A 23,203-nucleotide genomic window follows, 5' to 3' on the forward strand; every position below is an offset into this window, starting at 1 on the left:
AAATTGCCACCAAAGTTTTTAGATCAAAAATAACAAAAGGTTCTTCAGCAAACAGAGGCTTAAGTAAGGCATCATCAACAAAACCCACAGTAAAGCGGGACAGCAACTTTTTCCCATTCATATGGTACACACAATCGCAGGCACTGCTGTACCACAGACGTGAGCAGCATTCCCTTTTCTGAAGGCTTAGGAAATTAAAGAGAAGGTTCCTAACAAGTAATTTTACATATCAGAGCTGATCAGAATTTAGTGCTTGGCCCCTACATGAATTCCAAGCGCCAGCCTTGAGCCCACGGCCTTTGTTGGCAGTCAGGGCCTGTGCAGGCCAAATAACTAAGTTCTGAAACAGATACCAATTACCCAGAACTTCAACAGCTTCTGCCCTATGTCCAAAAAAACAGATGAAGGCATGAACTTGCTAGATTAAAATAAACTATTTGAAAACATTCACACAGAAAACAGACAACATGTTGCCAGGAGATTTTTAAATTCCGTTTTATTTCAGAAATAAAAGAGGAAGACAATATAATTCACTTAGCAGACACAACCAAAATTAAAGATTAAACTTTGCTTATTCTTTTCCAAAACCCATTAGGATTCTATGTTCCAGTAAGAAATATTCCCACTCATTCACATAGCTTTTTCAGCTCCCACCTGACTGATCAGGTAAAAATCCAGTTGAATCCCAGAACAGAGTAGGCTATCAGTTCCTATTATTTTACTGCATCTCTATCACTGCTAATTTTTCACAATAAGTTAGTAGAGAAATGAGTTGGAGAAGTAGCAGCTTTCTACAATTTAATGGAACAGCACTTAGTATCTACTCTTCTTTATCTATCTGCCATCACTTCTCAGAATCCCAGTTCACACAAACACCAAATCAGGAAGTACTCCTATTCAAAACACAACTCAAGACAGACCCAGAAATGCACTGAATATTAAAAAAAAAAAAACCTGCTATGATTAGAAATTTGTGTAACATTTGCTTGAGTTAAGAGCTAGTAGCTGGGCTCTGAAATCCTTTGTATCATCATTCATGCTTTTTCCAATCCGAACGGTCATGAGGCAGTGTCAGCAGGCAAACAAGGAAAGCAAATATTTCCAACGAGGGGTAATGCCACGCAGCTAGGATCTGGACTAACTACACATGCACACTGATCTTTCTCTTTGGCAAGGGAAGAGGAAGAAGTAACAGGCAGAGTCCTTATTATAACTCGCCAGGACTTTAGATGCATGGTGAATTGCCTGATCCTACTGAGCACACTTCTGAAACTCTTTTCGTCTGTTAGGACTAACTTCAATGCGCAACAGGTATGACAGATTTTTTTTTTTTTTTAAATTCAAAACTCCAACAGTCAGCCTGGATGCTAATTACCCCATAACTGGGTAACACTTTCCAAATAACTATCTAAGAAAAAATACTAGGTGGGATTTTGGCCCTTATAAAAACAGTAGTTTAAGCCTTGGTTTTGCTGTATGCTTGTATAGTAAAGCACTCAGATGCTGACAATGTGCTTTCTTAGGCGACCACTACTCAGATTCAGCCAAGGTAGTGTCCTGAAATTCCATAATTATCATTTAATTATTGCTCTAAGTTCTCAAATATAAACACTTCCATTTTGTGCCAATTAGTAAGACCTCATTAAAGATTATACTCCAAGACTGAACAACAACAAAAAATATTACTAAGCTGAAGAAACTCCTTTGGATCTAACAAATAATAGTAGGGAACACTTTTCAAACCAAAGGGTTCCAAAATCTTTTGCAGTGATTAACTAAATTGCAAAACACTAGGCAACATTACAACATGCCTAAAATCAGGTTTTATACATATATCTAGCTATAGATACCCACATTCATACAAACATGCCACTTCAATTAAAGTCTAACTCTGAAAACTAGGCTCTGGCTTGATCAATAGAGAACAATATCAGATTATGGCAGTAAAATAACAGAATTTCAGGAGCCACTGGGAATAGTTTTGAAAGTGCTTGAGCTTGAATTTGGCCAAAATAAAAATATTCATGCATTTGGAGGTTAATTTCTCAGACACTTGGAAAATTAGTATTTTGCTATTTAAATTCTCACAGGTTAGAAAGAACAATTTCTCCCCCCCAAAGAACTAAGATGTAATCAATTTAGTTGTAAAGCATACGTAATAAGAAAATATCCTTTCCTATCTCCCTTAGGTCAGTTATATCCCGACCTAGCATTAGTAAGCAAATATTATCTTAAAATATATACTGGGAATAAAATTTACACATATTCAGATTAAACTTTCTAGTTAGCTTCATTTGAATCATAAGGAATGACACATAACCAACTTTTTACTTGAACTACTGCACATCATTTCACTTCTGGACGGCCAAAAATGAAATTCAAAGGAAGTGTCTACAAATACATACAGATAAGTATTTCATTAGAAATATCGAGCAACATCAACTTTTTAACATGAACGAGTTTATCTGTAAGGATAATCACAGTATCATTATAGAAGTTCTATCATGTGATTTAGCCAGGAAAGTTTTACAATTAAAAAATGAAACAGTATTTTGATGAAACTTCTGTTTGCTTTAGAAATTAAGACAATTTTTAATTGTGAATTTCCCTAAAAACACCATATGTTGTTAACAAGCAGGAAAGCACTAGTGTTGAAAGGCATGAGGATTGTTAGCTTGTGTTACCTAGTTTCCAATACAGATATAGGCACTTGAAAGCTTAATAAATCAAGCCTGTAAAACACTTCTGTATTTGTGCGAAAGTCTGCTACATTCATTAACATCTTCAACAGGTTGTCCTGCAGTTGTAAGGACGCAAAATTCATAGAGTAAGGCTCTGCAGCACGCTTTACAAGTTGGATCTTTCCTTGGCAGACACACGAGATGTGGACTGTGTATATGTCCTAATTACATCCTAAAAATAATACAAAAAATATTCAGAGCAAGTTCCACTACAAGTAGTTAGGGGAACTTCAGAGAAAAATGAGTACTTGAAGCAACAATGATGTTATTCTCTGTAGCAAGCACCGAGCCCAGGAAAGGCTTGTGGAAATGTTTCATTACCATTACAAAGAGTGGGTAATCATTTGGTCTGAAGAATCAACCTGAACACATTGCATATCATGTACAGTTATCTTCCAGAAGCCTTACAAAAGCCCAACTGGAACAAAGTAATTGTACATCATCAGTTAATCAACATTAATTAAATGTAATTAGAGTGACGTTTCCTCATTTTGTAATTCGACATGCACTAACTTCTCCCACTTAAACCAAATGGAAGTCAAGACCAATTTCTCACTTTGTTGGATTTACAAAAGCAGCTAAGATAATTCACAGCCAGTCAAAATTCAACTACAGAAATCATTAGCGTACCTTTTTCCCACTTTCAGCATTGTATTTGTCCAGCAAAACCTGAATACGGGCACCATAGTCAGGATGAACATCAGTGAAGTTTTTCACCTTAACAGGAAGACAGAACAGAAAAGGCAACAAGAATTTTTTCCTCCACTTCAAATGTATTTCTTTAACACATTTTCTGCTCTGTGGCCTACAAGCAGTACATATTATAAGAAAGAGGAGGATGAAAACTTTTCCCCAAAAGTTTAATTCTGACCAGCCAGAAAGGAGCTATGAACATCTTCAAACACTATTTCTATTATCTTACATAGAGCTCTCTCATGATTTAAACAAAGTTCCACCGGGCAGAATAAAGATCCAATGCCTCCCTGGCACTCACTGCCTTTTCCTTGTTTAGAGCAAAACATTACACTGGCAGTCACCTGATTTTTGAAACACCAAGCTAAACACGTAATGACATCCTTGATGTTCAACATCAGTCCCATTCTTCCCATCAGGAAAAAGTTACTTTTATATAACATAAATAACATAAAACATGTTATGTAAATAGGCACACATTTAAGTGTTCTTGATGGATAATTCCCGCGTAAGAAAAATCCAGAAGTTGCCTTCTCAGAGAAGAATTCCTGATCTTCCTTTCCATAAGCGTATTGCCGTTTTGACAAAGTTACTGGACTGCAAGAAAACCTGGAATAAAGAGCAAAGGCTAAAAACCAAATAGGCCACTTACAGCTCGCTTCTGAATGAAGAGTTGCGCATCTTTAAGATGATCAGCAATGTTTTTACACAGCCTTTGGCGTTCATCCTCCTTCAGCACTTTGGTATAGAATTCTCGCACCTTACGATGGAAACAAAGTTTTATTTTGAAATTCCCAAAAGCAAGTCATTTTACCTGTAGGGGCCAATAATACCTGCTAGACTTTTAGGATTCATTATTACTGAAAAACAATAGCTTTCACTTACTAGTCAGGCAAAATACTCAAAATACTTAAACTCAAAAGGCAAACAATTTGTGGGTTTGGTGGGGGTTTTTTTTTTGGCAAACCTGCTAACAACTCCTTCCATTTCTAGCTTGAAATAACTGTTGCTTATTGAATTAATGGAAACAAATATTGCTGTTGGGGTCCAGTTCAGAAATTGATGATCACAACATTACATGCATACTCTAGTTTGCATATCTGCAGACACTAATCACAAGAAGACAAAGTCACAACCTCTAGATATCTGTGCTCAGAATATGGATGGCAAAGGTCTGTGAGAATTCACTAAGTGTCCTGTCAGCAAAAATTCAGTTATTCATGAAATTAAGCTCTACGGAGATCTTCCAAGCTCCTATGATTGCTGAACTTCAGGTTAGCCCAGATGCTTCAGAGAGGAGCCATGTTTGAATGATTCTTATTCTCTAGACTCATCCTATAAACTCATCTTATGTAATAAGCAATATAAAGCCTTTCCATACATCATACCTGAGTCACATTATCTTCATTTGCAGTATTGAAGCGCTGCACGTCTCCCGACACAGACATGCGGCTCTCCTTTACCATGGGCTGATCTTCTGGACCAGTAAAACTATTTGGATAATAGTTTGGAGCACCACCTGAAGACAAAACAACACCCCCCAAAAAACCCCCAAAACAATCAGATGCCAGCTCTCTCAGATTAAGTCAGAAGACAGCAAATGTTCTTTGCCTAGAAGAATCTAAATCAATTACCCAATTATGATTCACTTTATTAAAAACAGTTGTCAGCATTTTTCTGTCAACATACAGCTCAACTTCAGGAGCTGCGTCTTCAAGCCAGTACTTACCAGCACTTACTACGAACAGAATTTCAATAGCTTTTTGGGGGAAAAATTGATTTGTTTCAGAAATAAGGAGGCCTGGCCACTCTCACAACAACATTGCTCAGACAATTGTAATAGACAGTCATGGAAGTTATTAACAGTTTTAGTCCAAGACAGCATAAAAATACATTTTCATCTGCATATTTGAAGTACTACGATCTTAACTATGTAGGGGGTTTATTTTAAACACATAATGAACTTACAGAACTGCATAAACTTATTATCTGTTCTTGGACAGGAGCCGCTGTTCTCAAGTTCTTGTTTTCCAAACATTTCCCTCTCCTCCCTCAGCAAGTATTAGAATTCATAGCCCAGAGGAATACAGTGTTTTGGCATGAGGCATAGCTTAAGTATATCCTTGTTTACTCTCCGGTGTAAACCAGTCGCTATTGGGCAAATGCTGACAGAACGTAACCTGCTGAATAGAGGCGAAGCTAAAGCTCTAGTGTTGGCATTTATACTCTTGCTTTTCACAATCTCTTGGAAATCAGAAAGCAAAGCAGTTTAACAAAGTGGACTGAGTACATGAGAGTCAGTCTTTAAATTTAAAAAATGCAAATACAGATTTCTCAAAGACATTCAGGCCATCTCTATTATTTTTAGAATAGATTTTTGCCTAGAAGTAGAAACAAAGAGGTAGTAATTAACTTCTGTGAAACCATTTCTCTGCCATATTTCTACATTTTAAATAATTAGTATTTTAGAACTGTTTCAATTAAGTCCCCTTTAACAAGCATGTTTCTAGAAGTCTTTAAAGGAACATAAACTAGGGACATTACTCAATTCATTTGATTAGGCGTGTTCTCCTGCAAACCCCCATTCTCTTAAAGGCCTATTTGTAAGTTTTTAAACACATCTTAAGCTTCACTTGGTTTTTACACTTTTAAACAAACTCCCCACCCCCTGTCCAAACATCCAAAGTAAGTCTCCTTTCCTGGATTAATAGAAGAGCTATGCACCCATTCTAAACAAGTATGTAAAGATGACAAACATTCTACTTTTCAGGAACCAAGAAGAAAACCCCCTTTTTTCCTACCATTCTTTACAAAATTAAAAGTGAGTCTATTTGTAGCAAGTAGAAGTTACATACATCAAATTGAAAAACACTTATAGTTAAGAGACTATCAACTACTTCACTCAAGGCTGAAGTTGTATAAGGAACATTCATGTGCTTCTTTTAAAGTCTTAAAAAAAGATGTAGAGAATGCATTCTGTAATCTACACATGCATGCTTACGTTTTACAGCAACGTTTTGATTCTCAATACTTGTACAAGACTGACAAGAGACATACAGTGGATACACGAATAAAAGCGATGAAGGCACTACAGCATATTCAGATTTAAGAATGCTTTCAACAAGATCCCTCAAACAGGAGATAATAGGATAAAAGTCAGTATCTTGTCAGTTAGCATCATATCAAGAACATTGGAAACACAGGAATAAAAGGTGACTTTTTGTAGTGAGAAGAATTAATCAGGTAGGCCCTCCTCAAGGATCTGTGTGAGGACTAGTACCATTCAACACATTCATAAAGATACCTGAAAAGGGAGCAAATAATAAATTGACAGCTTAGCCTCTGCAAACTTTAACCCATTCAAAAATCAAAGCTAGCCATTTATACTGACACGTACATCTCACAATACCAAACCAGTGGATCAAAATTGCTTTTCTGAAAACAATTTTATTTGCCATGTAATTCACATGGGGAACAGAAATACACACAACTTTATACATGCGCAATCATGTGTTCTAAGATACGTCACTACCTATCACAAAATAGATCTTGAATTCATTTGGAATAGTTTGAAGTAAATTACTTTTTGATTGCTGGTGAGCACTGAGTTAAAGAGTATTGGGAACGACACATGGACACATTTAGGGCCATCTACAGAAAAGAACATATGGGGGATTTGTAACAACTGCAGGTGAGGCCAACTAAACTCATAAAGGATCTAGTAATAGAATGAAAGGTACTAAAAGGTTGACAAACACTACGAGAGGTAAGGAACAGTTTCCACAAAAAAGGCAAAAAACAGATAAGACTGGGAAGTCTGAAGCTCAGGAAGTTATACAGTGATGTTTGAGTTGGGGCAAAAAGCCACAAGAGACACTGAATGGTTGAGGAGAAAAAGCAGCATTTCTCATAGTATAAGAAGTTAGTAATATACAATAAAACGATCTGTCTAGCAAGTATCTTTAATTCCCTGTGAACAGAAGAGAATTCTGCAGTACACGCACAAGTATCATTATATTTAAAGGTATTTTCGTTACTACCTTGGTTGTCAGAAACACACATTGGTCCATCCCTCTGGTAATTGGCCACACGAGTTCTGAAGGGGCAGTTCACAGGAATTTGGAGATAGTTAGGTCCCAGACGGTGTCTATGAGTGTCAGGATACGAGAAAAGACGACCCTAAAACATTTATCACAAACATTAACTACTACTTACTGAAAGAGATCACTTAGGTGGTATATCCCAATTCAAAACACTATACTTTAAATAGTGAAAGGGAGAAGACTGTTTCCTTTGCATATATATTCTTGACATACTTCAAATTATGTCCAAAGTGACACTAAGCCACAAACTAACTTTGCTGGAATACCAGTGAAGAATGGCAGGTTGAGTTGCATAAATGCAACTCGGGTATTTCCTACCAATTTCAGAATGCTAAACCTATTCTGAAGCAGGAAAATGGTTGCACATGCAGAGATGAAAATGACTATAACTGTGCTAAATATTACTAAGGAATAATATAATATTTTCCTACTTATCTTCAGCCTTAGATTTAAAAATTGATTATATCTGAAATATGGTATTCCCTTATTTATTTACTGAACTGAATCTGCAGCAGTTCTAGTGACATCTGGATGCCAAGAAGACAGGCTGATTCTGACCATGAAGTTTGTGGGAGCGAAGAGAGGCAAAACAGAAGAACTGCATGATAGTTCAAGAGTTTATCCAGTTAAAACTGTCAAAATACCTTCTTGTTTCCATGGGTATCACTTGAAACAACAAACTAGTTTTAATCTGAAAAAGCGTAACATGCAAACATCCATGACTGCAGACAGTATAGTCTACTGCAGCCAGTCTTATCAGATATTTTGACCTGTAAGAAATCTGATACTACTTCTAAAGAATAGTCTTGCAGTTTTTATCAGGGATTTGTTATATCTGTATTTTAGAGCATTTGAAGTCCACCTCTCACACTCATAAGAGTTTATAATTCTAAGATATACTGTAAAAGCATGAATAAATATGCATTGCTGCTATGGTTTTATCCCGTACTTTTTGTCAGACTGACAGATCTCCCCACCAAATTCGACAGCTGTTGCAGATGCTCTCTAAATTCTAGATTTTCTATTCCTTTAGTTCTTGCCTGTTCTCTTTCTATTTAAGTTTTGGATGAGCGCATCAAATGGCGGTCATTAAAAAAAAACACCAAAGAATCAGTTGCTTTCCATCTGTCAGGTTTACTGCTGCTACACAAACAGGGATAGGAACGCTTTCATAAACAGCAAAGCAAACGTAATGATCTTCAGGTAAAATCTTATATGCCTTGTAGTTTACCTGCAGCATTTTATCAGGGCTAGGTTCAATACCAGGTGGCATGTTGCTAGGATCATACGCCATCTGTTCCACCTCTGCAAAGTAATTGACAGGATTCCTGTTCAAGACAAGCTTTCCCACAGGGATGAGAGGGTAGTCACCATGTGGCCAAATCTATAAGACGTAACACACAGATTAAAATCAACATTATTATAGTACTATGCAGCTTAAATAATCACTAGGCAGCATTTGCCTGATTTAAGTCTTGATTGAGCAAATACACTACTGAAGAAATTTATTTTTTGCTAACAAACACTTTGAGAAATGTCTTATTTTACAAAGTCTTTTGCAAGTAATACAGAGTACTAATGCAACTTATTTCATCATCCCAGCATACTCTCAGCACTTCACTACTTAAATGAAATACCCACAGGCACTTGAAAAACTGCCTAGGAATGCAATATCATAGGTGGAACTGCTAGCACGATTGTTTTCGGCTACTTCAAAACGCAACCAGCTTAACTAGCCTTTTCTTTGTCATCTTAGCCTGTACTTTCAAGTTCAAAAGTCTTTAGCCATTTTGGGAGAGCAATACAGGAGGAAAAAAAAAGTAATACAAGTTTACATTAGTATCTTTCAACAAGCCATTCCTTGGAACAGCAACTGGAAGTCTGACAAAACCAGACCAACAATCAGAAGCTACATTATCAACAACACTTAAAACTAGCGAGCTCAGGGTGCTACTATATAATCTGAGATCACACTTTGGAAACGCAGTGCAGTTGTCATCTACAGGCCTAGAATCAAGCCCTATTTGTATTTCACTGAGGAAGAGTAACATCGGATAGAACATCAATATAACTTCATCTCCAGCATTTCTGACTCATCATGACCATTTAATAAAAAAGTACACTTAAAAAATAGAAGAGAAGAATAAAAAGGACAGACTAACTTTACTGATAGGGACTAGTAAGAAAACAGTGCTACTCCATGGAAACTGTTACACTTTTTTATAGATAAGCTCAGTTCTGGCATTTGCTACGTTTTGATCTCATCACCTTTCTTAAACTAGCTGAAATTGAATATTCACAACAGTATCAGAGATACCTTAGTTAAATCAAAAGGATTAAATGGAAACCTCTCTGCTTCTTCAAATGTCATAACTTGAATGTAGAAAGACCATGATGGATAGTCCCCCTTGGCAATGGCATTGTAAAGATCACGTATTCCATAATCAGGATCAGTAGAAGCCAATCTTCCTGCTTCTTCAACAGGAAGATTTTTGATGCCCTGGTCAGTCTAAAAGCAATAAAAGCAATAGCACCAGTTACAACATGCAGAAAGTATTACAGAAATCATTAATACCAATGTACTTTAACAAGACTTATAATCCAAGAATGCGACTGTCCATGTTCCAATCTCCAATAATTTGAGTTCAGAATAATAGTACATTCAACAGCTGCCTTCCAGATAAAAATTAGTTCTCTGATAAAAGTGAACTAAATATGTAATGCTATACCACAGAACAAGACATCAAACTTGACGGTATGATCCCTGCAGCACATCAGGTAAAGACGTCTCCCCTCTCCTCTTACAGGACGGAGTGCTCCTTTACTGTCCCATCATCCCACCTTTTCCTACAGATCACATGCTAACATAAAGTGATAAAGCAGTTGCAGCCCTCAGGGCTGAAAGTTCTGGATTCCAAATGAATCTCAATTTCCCACCCCCCACCCCTAGCACTAACTAAAATCTCACTTCAATAAGCTTTTGATGACTTGAAGGCTAAAAGCTGCTATACTAGCCCTCTTAACATAATGGTTTCCGAAGTCTTGCTCCAAAGGTATGTGACCAGCCTCCACTAAAGTCTAATGAGGTAAGAAGCTGTATGGCCTTTAAAACATCAAAGGGAAGTTGTTTTCAAGCGAGATATGCTAGAGACTGCTTTCTTACAAAAGTCTGGAAGTTCTGTGAGGTTCTGTGAGCTTCAGCTGCAGAGCTCTTGGCAACAGAGTTTTTTATATTTTGGTATATTTTTAAGATAGCCTCAACTGTATGAGATCAATGCAGGTCATATCCAGAAGATAAATGGGAACAAAAACCAGATTCAGACTCAGAGAGCTTTTACCTGAAGAAGCACCTGTTGAATCCGAACTACTGTGTAGCCATGAACATGAAACAGGAATATATCACACACTGAATAAAACACATTTCCAAAGGGCTAGAGGATTCTTGCATCGGCACTGAATGATAGCAAGGGAGTCTGATAGGAAGTTCTTGCACAGCTTCACGCCCAAAACACCTAGTGGTATGAGGCTGAAATGCAATAAGCTGAGCTACGTGCTCAGAGCTCACCACACTAGTAGACCGAGTTCTCCAACAACAAGAGACAGTTCCCCAAAGAAGAGTTCTTTATAGTCTAGTAAATACCTGCTGTGTCATAGCAAGAACCATGATGTCTGTCATATTTGTTAAAGGCATGCAATCGATATAAGAAAACCACACACACCTTTTTGATTGAGTCTATGCACTAACAAGTCTTTTCTGAATTAAACTTGAAAAGTCACACAACGTTGTTAGACAATCTGTTTAAACTGTTTTTTTAATCCAATATGACGTATACTTCCAATAGTTAACCAGAAAAAAAAAAAAATCAATACCTTCACATGGAATTTGCAATAAACTGCTCTTCCACTAGCATTAACCAGTTTAAAAGTATGTGATCCATATCCATTCATATGGCGATAACCATCAGGAATACCACGATCACTGAACAAGAAAGACACCTAAAGAGAAGGATCAAACAATATTAATGGACTCACCAGATCACGGATAAAGCGACCATTCGAGACAAAGTTCGCTTATTGCGTTAATCTGCATCACTGGAAGCTATCTTAATGTTATGTATTCCTTGAAGAATTTCTAGTTTAAGTTTTAAGAGTGTTAACGAAATAAGACTGCTTTGGTTTTGCACAAAGAACAATTGTGAATTAAACCCATGTAAAGTTTTATACCCACATGAACTATTTGGTGAAGTACAAGACATTAACCTAGTGATAATGGTATGATTTCCCCTATAAGCACAGAGCAGGTAAGCATGGATAATTTAAGTTACAAATATAAATAAGAACTTTCTCCAGGTTAAAGACAAAATCTGAAAACCGAAGTCCTTAACAACTACTTCTTCAAAGTCTTCAAGCAGTGAACATACCACCATATTCAAAATGCCGCTTTTCTTTAGGTTTATGATCACAAACAATGTTTGTGGTACTTCTTTTTCCAATAAGCAATTACTGGGTTCATACAGAAGCCTTCCATTTTCTTTTAAAAAATTACAACTGCATTTTTCATTTTATATTAGCTTTTTTTGCATAACATTCTTAGATACAAATACATTTCAGAATAATTCGAATGCACTGTGAATTCTAGTCATTTTTGGAGTTGATCTAATGTGCTACACAATATACAGCTTTAAATAAACTTATATGTGATAGCAGTACTTTCCCAGTATTTTACTGTTTTTTAACAGTTTGCTGTTCACCAGTATCTCCACTGCTTTAGTGTCAGAAAACTTAGCAATTTCCCCTTCATCCCTATATAAAATAGGATTATGAGAACAGAAGAATTCCACCCATTTCATAGAGTCATTAAAAGAAAAAAGGCTAGATACACGTACTAATAGCCTTAAAAGTTGTTGTAGGCCTTTGACCTTTACTGTTCCTAAAAGATTATGTAGGCTTCTAGATAAAACACGGAAAAGAGATAGTTAAAAATATATGCTGTCATAACATGATTTTCTTAATCATACAAAATAAAGTCAAAGGAGAACCTTACTTGATGCAAAGACTCAGGGCGAAGACTCCAGAAGTCCCACATCATGTCGGGATCCCTCAAATGAGTCTGAGGGTTCCTCTTTTGGCTATGGATGAAGGACGGAAACTAATTTGTCCAGAAGTGGAGGAGGGAGAAAGGGGGGGGGAGGGAAAAAGAGTTCTGTAACACCTCCAAATTATATGGGGTATACTAAGCAACTCCTGGTACAAAACAAGACAAACAGTTTTTTCAATACACTTAACTATGAAAGGAACAGCACACTGAAAGATGAGACAAAGTTGTAAGATCACTGAAAAAAAAATCTTCTACTCTCATACCCCTCCTGCAACCAAATTCATTCACAGACCAGTAAAATTAGGGTAAAGTGAAACATTTACAATTAGGATAAACTGGCTGTTCAAAGCTAAAGAATGCTTTCATTTTGTGACCGATAAAGTGAGAGGTAAATCTTTTCAAATTTGTATATCTGAACTTTACTGAATATCTGACTCATAAATGAATACAGAGATACTATAAAATATCTGTGCAGAACCCCTCCACTCAAGGAAAGCCCCTCTACTTACAAAGTGCTGTTAAACTTACACTAAAAGACCAAAAAAATCAAATTTAATAAAAAGAATTTGCAAGAAGCTTTTAAAGTGAAAAGTCTTTTTTTTTCCCCTCCAAATAGCCTCAGAATGAAAAAACTGTCTACAGAGTCAAACAGCTAATTTGGACACCAGTGAAAATGACCAGATCTGAGGTTAAAGAACACGATAACGTACTTACTTGCTGGCTACTCTGCTGTGGCAGATGCACTAGCAAACACAACTAAATGCGTGTGCTATTTGTGGTATGAAACCACATAAGTAATCAAGCATTAGTTCTTACATTTATCTTTTTTCTTAAATAACACCTTTTCAAGTCAACAGTGTTCAGACCATCTAACAAACAACAAAGTTTAAGTGTGTCAAAACAACAGCTTTTGCTTCTCAGTGAAGCAAGAACAAGATGTGAACGAACTTTTGGACTCTTTCACAAAGTACCCTCATCTTTTGTGCTTACTCACCAGCATTGCATCCCGAATAAAGAAGATGGGAGTATTGTTTCCCACAAGATCCCAATTACCCTCTTCTGTATAGAATTTCATTGCAAAGCCTCGAGGGTCACGAACTGTATCAGCTGACCCAGATTCTCCAGCTTGAAGAAACACATGAACATGTAGAAGTGTTATGATAGGAAATGCATAGAAATTGTAAGCATAAAAACATAGAGCTTGAGAATATGCCATAAAATCCTAAAAGGGCAGGGCTTATTAATTTAAGTCTTTTCTATACCAAGGAATTTTTGGCATATTTTCAATAATATTTCAGGCACTGGAAGTTTCCAAAGCGTGAACAGACACCCACCCAAGCATTTGGGCCACAGTTAAAAGAAAGAAAAACCAAGTATATCCACTTGAACCAATTAAGAGTGGAATTTGCATTATCACTAACAGAGACAACACCAAATTATAAGGCTGAATCGGCTAAAACCGCAGTAGTTTCTGTGCATCAAATCCCAGTGTGAAAGCTTTCATTTGGAAGGTAGCAATCTAAATAGCGTGCCTAATAAAAAGGGAATTTATTATAGAAGAGTTGTAACCCTTTTAATTCCCCTCCTGCTTTAGCCAAAACAGTCCTTTCAATGGGTAACTTCATACCAGAGCAGAAGTGCCTACCATGATACCTGAGCAAAAGTGTCCCAGAAGTATTTAGGAACAGCTAATGCTAAACATCATGATGAAACAACAAGGACACTCATTCTCTTCTTCAAAAAATAATTGTGTACTACAGAATAGCTAGGAAGAAACGTGTTCAAACAGAGCAGGGAAAGGAAAGGGAACGACGCAACAACCCACTTCAGCACACAGTCCACAGATCAAATTCAGCTGCTTGTCTTTCCCCCGTATAACATTCCATAACTCCTTAAGTTTTGGTGACACAGGGAAAAGCCAGTAGACCAAAACCAGCAGCTCCTTAACCCTTGCTGGACTACTTTTTTCTCTCCAATACTACTTCCAGAACTGAATCCTCATTAGGATTTCCCTTCTTTTAAATACAGATTAAGTAGTAACACATACATTTTGAAAGATCATTTTTCTATCAACAAGATATTGATCATAATGCATGTTTTAACGAATATCATTTAAGATTTTGCTAGTTTATGCATTCAGCTCTTTAAGGAATAAGAGTTTATTGATGGAAGATTGTTTATTTTTCTTTGCCTAGTACTTACTTTACAGCATTCATCCCCAAAACACTCCTACAGCATAAGAGATTATAGGTATTTAACTTTCAAGTGTTAAATTGCAGTATGCAAGTGTTGATTATGATCCATCCAGAAACAAAGCAAGCTTTCTGTCAGGAAAAAAATAGCTCAGGCTATCCTTTCTCTTACATTCCAGATGGAAAAGTGTCTACAGAGAGCTCTGGCAGAAAGATGCAGAAGCTGCTTAAGGTCTTACAATTTAAATGAAATTCACAGAAGAGGAATTGGCTGGCAGAAAGCATTTCAAACTACCTGAAGTACATTATGTGTTCCACAATGCAAACATCGCTATCAGCATAACTATGGTACACGTGTAAGAACATACACAGTAACTTTAGAGCCTTACCAACAGTGGAGAATCTTATAGCAATCGGAGTTCTTTTTCCAACGTGTTCAAACACTTTTGCCTTACAATACTGGGTAATATCATGAGTGACTTCAAAATAGCCAAAGGCTCCTGAAGAAAAGTAATTTCAAAATATCAGATCTAGATCCCTTCCTTGCACTCACAGCATATCTGTTATTCTATTGTGGTCCAACATACAACTTTAAGTCAAAAGGAAACATGGAAATACACCAGTTTAAACACAGTTCATATCTACGCACTAAACCACTCTATTTTCACAAAATGAAATTTACTTAACACAAACTACTATTTGCATGGTGCTCACTCTCCCCTCCTTAACTGATTGTTAACAGTTCCCAGCAGCAATTCAGACCTCATTTCTACCGTGCAAAATAACAAACAGTAGCTTTTTGGATGCTCTTCTGCCAAGATTTGCATATTTATCTCAGAGCAAGGCAATTATTTCTTTAATCCTGATACGTGTTGCAGAATTTTTAGTCCACCTGTGAGCTGGATGAAGCAACAAAATTCTTCCCACCCCCACACAGGAATTTTTCCCATGTACATTCACATTATAAATTCAGTCCCATATTTTCTTCTTCTAGGGCAATACGTAACAAAAATCAGAGGTGCCAGTTCTACCCTACTAACATCAATAACAAATTTTAAAATGAGTTGGTTTAGTTTTTTTTAATTTAAATATTACATCATCTTGCTTTGGCAGACAGATACATCAGATGACAAAGACAAGAATCTCTATCAAATAACATGCAAACAGACATTAAAATAGAGATGGGTAAGTCTTCCCTTCCAGAGGAATGGGGTACTATGGAGGAACATATAGAGGAAGGAGAGATTACAGCAAATACAGTAAAAATCTAAGGGCTATTACTACATTTTTCTCTCTCTTTTTTTTTTTTTAAAACAGTTTTTCAGTGCTTCAAGTTTTGGCATCGAGTTCTTTTAAACCAGGCCTTACCACTGTTGTTGATATAGAATTATTTATTATAATCTATAATACTAAATTATAGATAATATAATGCAATTTATCTGTCACAATCTACATGTGAACTCAAAAGCTTTTTAAAGTCTAATTCTACACAGAGTAAAAGTATGTGTTTTTAAACATACCTGCCCCTTTTGCATGCACAACTCTTTCAGGAATCCTCTCTCTGTCAAAATGAGCCATCTCATCAGTGAAAACAACATCTTGAACAAGAAGAGGTCCACGTGGCCCTACTGTCAGAATATTAAGCTTATCCCCTATGGGGTTCCCAGCACCAGTGGTCAAGACATCTGGTTTCTGAAAGCGAGAGACAGTCAATATCACACCACCAGAAATTAAAAACCGTCTATATTTAAGCCACAAAAACGTGCATGCCTGTTCAACCATTATGTGTCACAGGACATATTAACAAGCATATAGCAAAATGGCATAAGATTCTGGAACTAGTTACAGAAAATATAGACATCTAACTACATCTTCACTGTACTATGTCTTGGGCTATTTAAGAAGGGGAGTTCAAGTCTTGTATAATGCAAGAATGTTTTCCATGGTTCAGAAATATTACTTGTTAAGACTATCTGTCTTGCTTCAAGAAAAATATGAAGCGTCAACTGTGAAACGTGCGTTAAGGTTCAGTTTGCCCCCACCTCAACAGGAGAGGATAGGAAGAGAGAGAGCTAGAAAAGGAGTAGCTGCTGGAAAGTAATAAGGGAGAAAGGAGAGGAAGAAGAAGGTAATGTCAGTACAGGGATGGAGGCATAAGGAAAGAGCTATAGTCACGCAGCATAAAGACTAAAAGGGGATACCCATGACTACCGTTGGTCTGGAAGAGCTATGGAAAAAAACATAAGCAAGAGCACCTGAGGAATCACCATTCTAGACTCTTGAACCATGGAAGGATTAACAGAAGCCCTGAGAAGCCCTACTGTCAATAAATGTCCTGTCAAAAGGACAGCAAACCAGAACTTTTTTTTTTTTTTTTACTAACATCATTATTGTCTTTAAAGAAACTGCCCAAGATAGCCCATACTCATCTTTTTCCCCTCCCTTCCGTACCAAGTTCAAGTTAACCATTCTCGTAGGCTACTTAGAGCTGCAGCATCTTGTACAGCAGGAGTGACCCTGTACCTGAAAAAACAGCCACTCCGAGACAACTTCAAGAAACACCTGCTGGAAAAACTGCAGCACTATAATTGAGGGTACTCCCACTTTCTTAAAAAAAAAAATCCCAGTAGAAAAGACTTCATCTGCATCACCTATGGGGTCATACGCTCCTCTAAGGTGACAGTCCTATTTTACTGGGTACTGTAGAAAATGCAGCAAGAAAGGTACATCAGCTCCAGAGACCCGATGGTTGCAGGTATCAGTTTTTCCTGGAGCACATTTATTAACTGTCAGGAGCCAGATCAATGTTTGTAAAGGACTTAGAAGAACAGAATAGAAGTTAGTACAAAGAAAAAAAAAAACAAAAGAAAAAAGTTTGCAACAGGGTGAGCTCAAATATCTGAGTCACAGATTATGACCAGTTAACACTAAATCCACAGTTACATGTTGCACTAAACTGACATACATCCATATGGGCTCTCTATCCATTTTTATTTTCCCATTTCTTTCTATCTGTTTTCTATAAAGAAAAAGTAACTCTTGATGAGAGGGTCTTCATTATTCTATCAGCGACTTTATGGGATTCCAACTTCTATGCTGACAACCTAAGTTTTGCTTTAAGTGTTTTAATTACTGTAAACAGGCAAAATTCCCATCTGTATCTCACGGAAGAGTATACTGAACTGGACTAGCCTCCAGGTTTGGTTTTGTTTTTTGTTTTTTTTTTTTTTCCTCCAAGAGGCAACCCACAAAGGCAGGGGAAAGAACAATTATTCACATCTACACCCCGAGTTCTGGATGAGGCAGAGTATACAGGGAGAGTTATATACACCTTTGTTTAACTCAGGTACATGGATAACCACATGAAAGACATTTCACAGGATAACTGCATTTCCAATGTGTTCTTACTAATATGCAACACACACTACTCTAGCTGGCTTGAATTCCCAAAATATCTAGGTTCTTTATTCTTCATTCACCACTTCATTAGCATAAAGCTATAAGCATAAATTCAACTGCTTAAGTATGCTTGAAATCCTAACGTACACTGAAATTTGTACAAACATTTAAAAGACAATACATATCTGGTTACAAACAGGAAATTGATGTTCAGAAACTTACAGGAAAGTTACTACTTTAGCTTTATTTAAAGTATTCTTAAGTCAAAGGAACACCTGCTTAAATCAAAACGTTATCTATAGTTTGTCAAGGGAATACGCAAGAGTAAAAACTGTTCTCAGTATTCTTTCCACTGCTTATATATCACATGCTTCCTACCTTATATTTTGCTCCGTTTTAAATGAGCCAAAGAAAACTGTATCACTTGATGATAAAGATGATCACTTTAGATTGATGATCACTATAGATGATCACTTGATGACAGAGAAATCACCTAATTAGACCGCACGGGAAGTTCTCCCATCCTGAGTCAGTCTAAGAGTTCAACTTCTTAAAATGCTATCCTAACATACAGGCCCCATATAATTTACCGCCCTTAAATATGTATGCTTTACTATGTTTTAGCTATCAGCTTAAACTAGAAATTGCTTAAATTGCCATTACAAATCAACTTTTTAAATTAGAATTTAATTTCACGTATTAAAAGTAACTAGAAGGACACCACCATATTCAAGGAACTTCAGGAAAGAGCTCATTCATCCATTCCATGATTCAGTCTAGTAAAATAGTCTACTTAAAGATATTCACCTAGCACAAAATAATGTCATTACATTATCTGCTCATTATCCTGACATATTTTCTGTACCGAAGTGCGAAAGCTACAAGCAACCCACCATTGACACCCATTCTAAGCCTCTGCTTCGAAGAACCCTTTCTTACAACATGGTACAGTCTGCAGATGATGAGACTATAAAATGCTCACACATCACAACATTTTTAATTGAACTGTTTGGTCACGAAATTTTTTCAGAGTTTGCTTAGGGAGAAATACTTTTTTTTTTAATCCAGCTTCCAGCACTGCCAGTATTTTTCTTTTATTTTCATTAGTTTTGCTGATTAAAAGTTTCAAGCTTCTCACAGCTAAACCCCAATGTATTAGTTTTCCTAATCACAAATTCATTGATTTGTTTTTTGTATTGATGACTCTCATACTCATTTAACACCGGCAAGCTCGCTGTAACATGACAAAAAAGAACAGATCCTACCAATAGCAGCCTAAGCTTCTGCATTTTCCTCTCCAACCTTTTTGTGTTATCACTCATTACAGACATTTCCATCCTTCCCACGTGTTCTACATACACAGAGACCTCCACTTCATCCTCACTCTAAGGCAGCCTGTGACACTGCTACACAAAAACCCTGTGTACAGCTTCAGCGCCATTTATGAATTCTGACTGCTATAATTCTAAGAAAAGCAAACTTGGGGACTGGATTCTGGTAACTTTTTTAACATGAGACACAGCTCTTAAGACCCCTTCCTCAGTCCATACAGTGACTTTTTAAAGTCACTAATGCTTATGTCATCTTGAAGCAGTGACCAAGTTTCACTCAGTTCACTGAGAAACACAAACGTTATGTTGAATTAGAGCCCTGTTTATCTTGGAGTTCTTCATAAATTCTAAGCAGCCCAGTAGGTTTAACCACACAGTGGTGGGGCTATAATGCCTATACCAACACCTATGACCTTCTCCTCCACAAAGCCCTTGCAAGAGCTTGGTAAAAGACAGAAGAAAAAAAAAAAAGTATATCCTTAGTCTTAAAGAGACTTTTTGAGTCCTTTTGATTCACCTATGCCTTTATAATACCTTCCGTGTGATTACCTCAAGGGTAGAAAAAACCTTGCATATTATTTGTAAACTATGCATGCAACAAAGAATAATGGTTTGTAGAGGTAATACAGCCCTTCTCAAACCACAGGCTATACTGGTGTCTCAAACCCATTTCTATAATGCTAACATTTAAGACTACTAGAAGTAGGAGCTAAATCCACAACTTTTTGAAACTAAACCTATCAAAAAATTTAACACCTTTGTGGCTGTACAGTCTCTTTTGTGTAGGCAGACTTTCTGAAAGGTTCTTCCTAGCATTCACATTAGAAGTACAAACTTTTGTTTTTATATGGTAGGATATATTCACTTTAGTTTCAGGATAATGTTATGTGGGGCACACAAAAAAAATTCCATTAGTGTGAAGGGAGAGGAAAAAAACCCACAGTATTTTTAAGAAGAATTCTCATACTACTTTTGGACTTGAGTTTGTTTGATGCCTATATTTTCACATGGTTGGGAGCTGCATACAGTCAAAACCTTAAAAGATAACAACTTTTGAATCTGCATGCGTATTTCATTACAGCACTAACCTGCCATGACAGAAAGAAGGGAAACAAGGCCAGAACAAAACAGGCCAAGTCACAGCTGTTGTAAACATCATACATCAAAGTACATACTTCCAGGCATTACTGATACTTTGCACCCTATACAAGTCACTTTAAAATTCTAATAAGTCCTCCCCACATTCTGTCTTAAGGTCTCATGACTCCTTATGCAACACAGACTTTGGGTTGCCTCCCAATCTTCAAATTAACCCTGGGCTGTATTCAAATACTGCTTTGTTACAGAAAAGCCAACATCCATACGAAAAGTATTATTCACGGTACAAAAAGAAAATATTATGAAACATGCTAGAATATGATGAAGTCACAATTCATCACCTGAAGGTAGTTTTCATACAGTACCTTTTAGAACCGAGGGGGAAAAAATAAGAACAAGATGACTTAACAACTACAAAGTGGCAACTGAGGCATCCACTTGTGTCTTGCAAGACTGCTGCTTAGTATAGCCAGCAGAAGTAGCATTTAATGCCAAATACACATTTCTGTCAGAAAATACATAGTAGAAACTGTCACAGTCAGAAGAAAGGAAATCAACTCTTGCAGTATTTACACTTTTACCCAAATATTTTGTGGTATAGTCTACATCTTCAGAAGACTGAGTGCCATGCTGTTGATTACATGTTCTTATGATTCCAGTCAACCACTCGCCCCCGTCCACTTCAACCTGGTAAACAAGTCTCCACATACTGCTGAGTGTACTTTACCTATTACTCCCTAGCTACATTTTCACTGGGTTCTACCAATGTGATAGCAGAATTGAAAATGCGAGTATCTGATTTGAGATGAAAAAAAAAAAACCCCAAACTATCTCTGCCCAAGGACCTGCCTGCTTGGGCGCAGACAAGCCCCATTCCTGCCCAAAAGGAGAGACTGCGGACACGGCAGCCGTGCCAGCAGTGCTGACTGCCCTTGTCGCTGCCGGCCCGCTGGCAGCCGCCAGCCCCTTCGTGCTCGGGTTTTCCCGGGCACGGCACCAAGCCGAGAGCTCCCCGTTACGGGGCTCCCGCGAGATAACCCGAGCGCGGAGCGCCGCGGCCCCCCGAGCCCTGCTCCCCCCCCCGCCCTGCTCCGTCCGAGCTGGTTTCCATCGGGTCAGCCGCCAGGCCGGAGGAACCCGCTGGGCTCTGCGCCCTCCAGCACCGGGGCTCACCCGCTCCCCTCGGCCCCCGTAAGGGAGGCAACCCCGCCCGCGGAGCCATCGTCCCTCCGCCGTCCCCCTCACAGCGGGCCGGACCGTTACCGCCCGCCGAGCCGGGCCGGATGGAGAGCGGGGCCCAACGACCTCGCCGTGCGACGGGGGCGTGCAACGCCCACCCCGCGAAGCCCTGGCGGGTACCTGCGAGCCCCGCTGGCTCCGCCACTGCTGCAGCTGGTCCGAGGCGTCGTCCCGGCCGTCAGCCATTTTGCGAGCTTAGGAGACCCCCAAGGCAGGAAGGGCGGTGCGGAGGGAAGCAGGCGCGGGGCGGCCCGGCGGAACTGTGCTCGCTGCCAGCGAGGAGGCAGCGCTGGAGAAGTCACCCCGCAGGAAGGCTCCGCTCCGCCGCGCCCCGCAGCACCAGTAGGTAGCGGGAGCTGCTGCACCTACCTTCTACCCCAACGCTGCGCCCACCCCCCGCTACCTTCTCGGCCAATAGCTCTGCGCCCAGCGGGCAGCGCGGGCTGTGAATGGGTGAGAGGAACGTCAATCAGGCGTTGTGAGGGCGTGCCGGCGGCAGCCCGCCGCCTCAGCTTGCGGGGGTCGGCGACAGGCAAGCGCGGGGTTGCCGTGGTCCTTTGTTATTCGAGTTTGAGTGTGTGTAATTAGCTGTGTGGAGGTGTGTAAGTAACTTAATTGTTGGTGTGTGTTTTCAGTTTTGAGATGTCGGAACTTTCTAAAGCTGCTGACTGGGGAGAAGTTGTGCAGTGGTGTAGGAAATTACAGGATGAGGGCACTGTGAAAACTGCAGTTACTTAGGGAGTTTCAGAGGCAGGGTTTGTTTCAGCGGGAAAAAATGTTTTAAATTGCAAAATCAAAGTGACGAAGTGCATAGTTAGATGTTCGTTCTTGTATCTGTACCTCAAACGAGGCACAGGTGATACAGTAACATTGGTCATAATTCCTATGCGCCCAGTTGTAGACAGTATTTCTTTGGAGGCCTGAATTTGTAACCTTAACCCACTTCTGAATTAATAAGAAAAGTCCCTGGGTTATACTTACAAATAATGAGGTAAAAACAGTTTTCCTGTTAGGCAACTGTAGTTCTGCTCCTTAAAGCGCCATCTTTGTGCGCTGAGTTTTCTGCACTACAGCCCACAGGTCCGTCCCTTGTACTGTAACATTCATAATACTGGGGGAGGTCCCTTGGCTTTGTGCCTAAAGGATGTGCTACAGGTGATAGAAGTGGTTAACAGGCGGTTATTTTTCCTATTTCTGAGGCAAAACCTTTCAGCAATGGGAATAATCTATCTTAAACTATTAGGTTACATGACATTGGGCACTTGAAAGATAGATGAAGATCTCTATGTACCAGTTATTCTGTGGACTT

At 38.4% G+C, this 23,203-nt stretch overlaps 1 protein-coding gene across 1 annotated transcript; it reads right to left on the minus strand.

Annotated features, from left to right (window-relative positions):
• Positions 1-479: 479 nt before the first annotated feature.
• CAT (catalase) lies at positions 480-22,194 on the minus strand. Its single transcript, XM_050898148.1, has 13 exons — positions 22,015-22,194; positions 16,348-16,519; positions 15,217-15,327; positions 13,630-13,760; positions 12,582-12,686; positions 11,408-11,533; positions 9,855-10,046; positions 8,769-8,921; positions 7,475-7,613; positions 4,823-4,953; positions 4,087-4,194; positions 3,372-3,458; positions 480-2,913 (listed from the first exon to the last, which is right to left on the minus strand). The coding sequence occupies exons 1-13, from the start codon at positions 22,078-22,080 to the stop codon at positions 2,848-2,850; spliced, it is 1,587 nt and encodes a 528-aa protein (XP_050754105.1). The 5' UTR covers positions 22,081-22,194; the 3' UTR covers positions 480-2,847.
• Between the last annotated feature and the right edge of the window lie 1,009 nt (positions 22,195-23,203).

This window comes from Gymnogyps californianus, chromosome 5 (genome assembly GCF_018139145.2).
Source record: "Gymnogyps californianus isolate 813 chromosome 5, ASM1813914v2, whole genome shotgun sequence".
Lineage (NCBI taxonomy): Eukaryota > Metazoa > Chordata > Aves > Accipitriformes > Cathartidae > Gymnogyps > Gymnogyps californianus.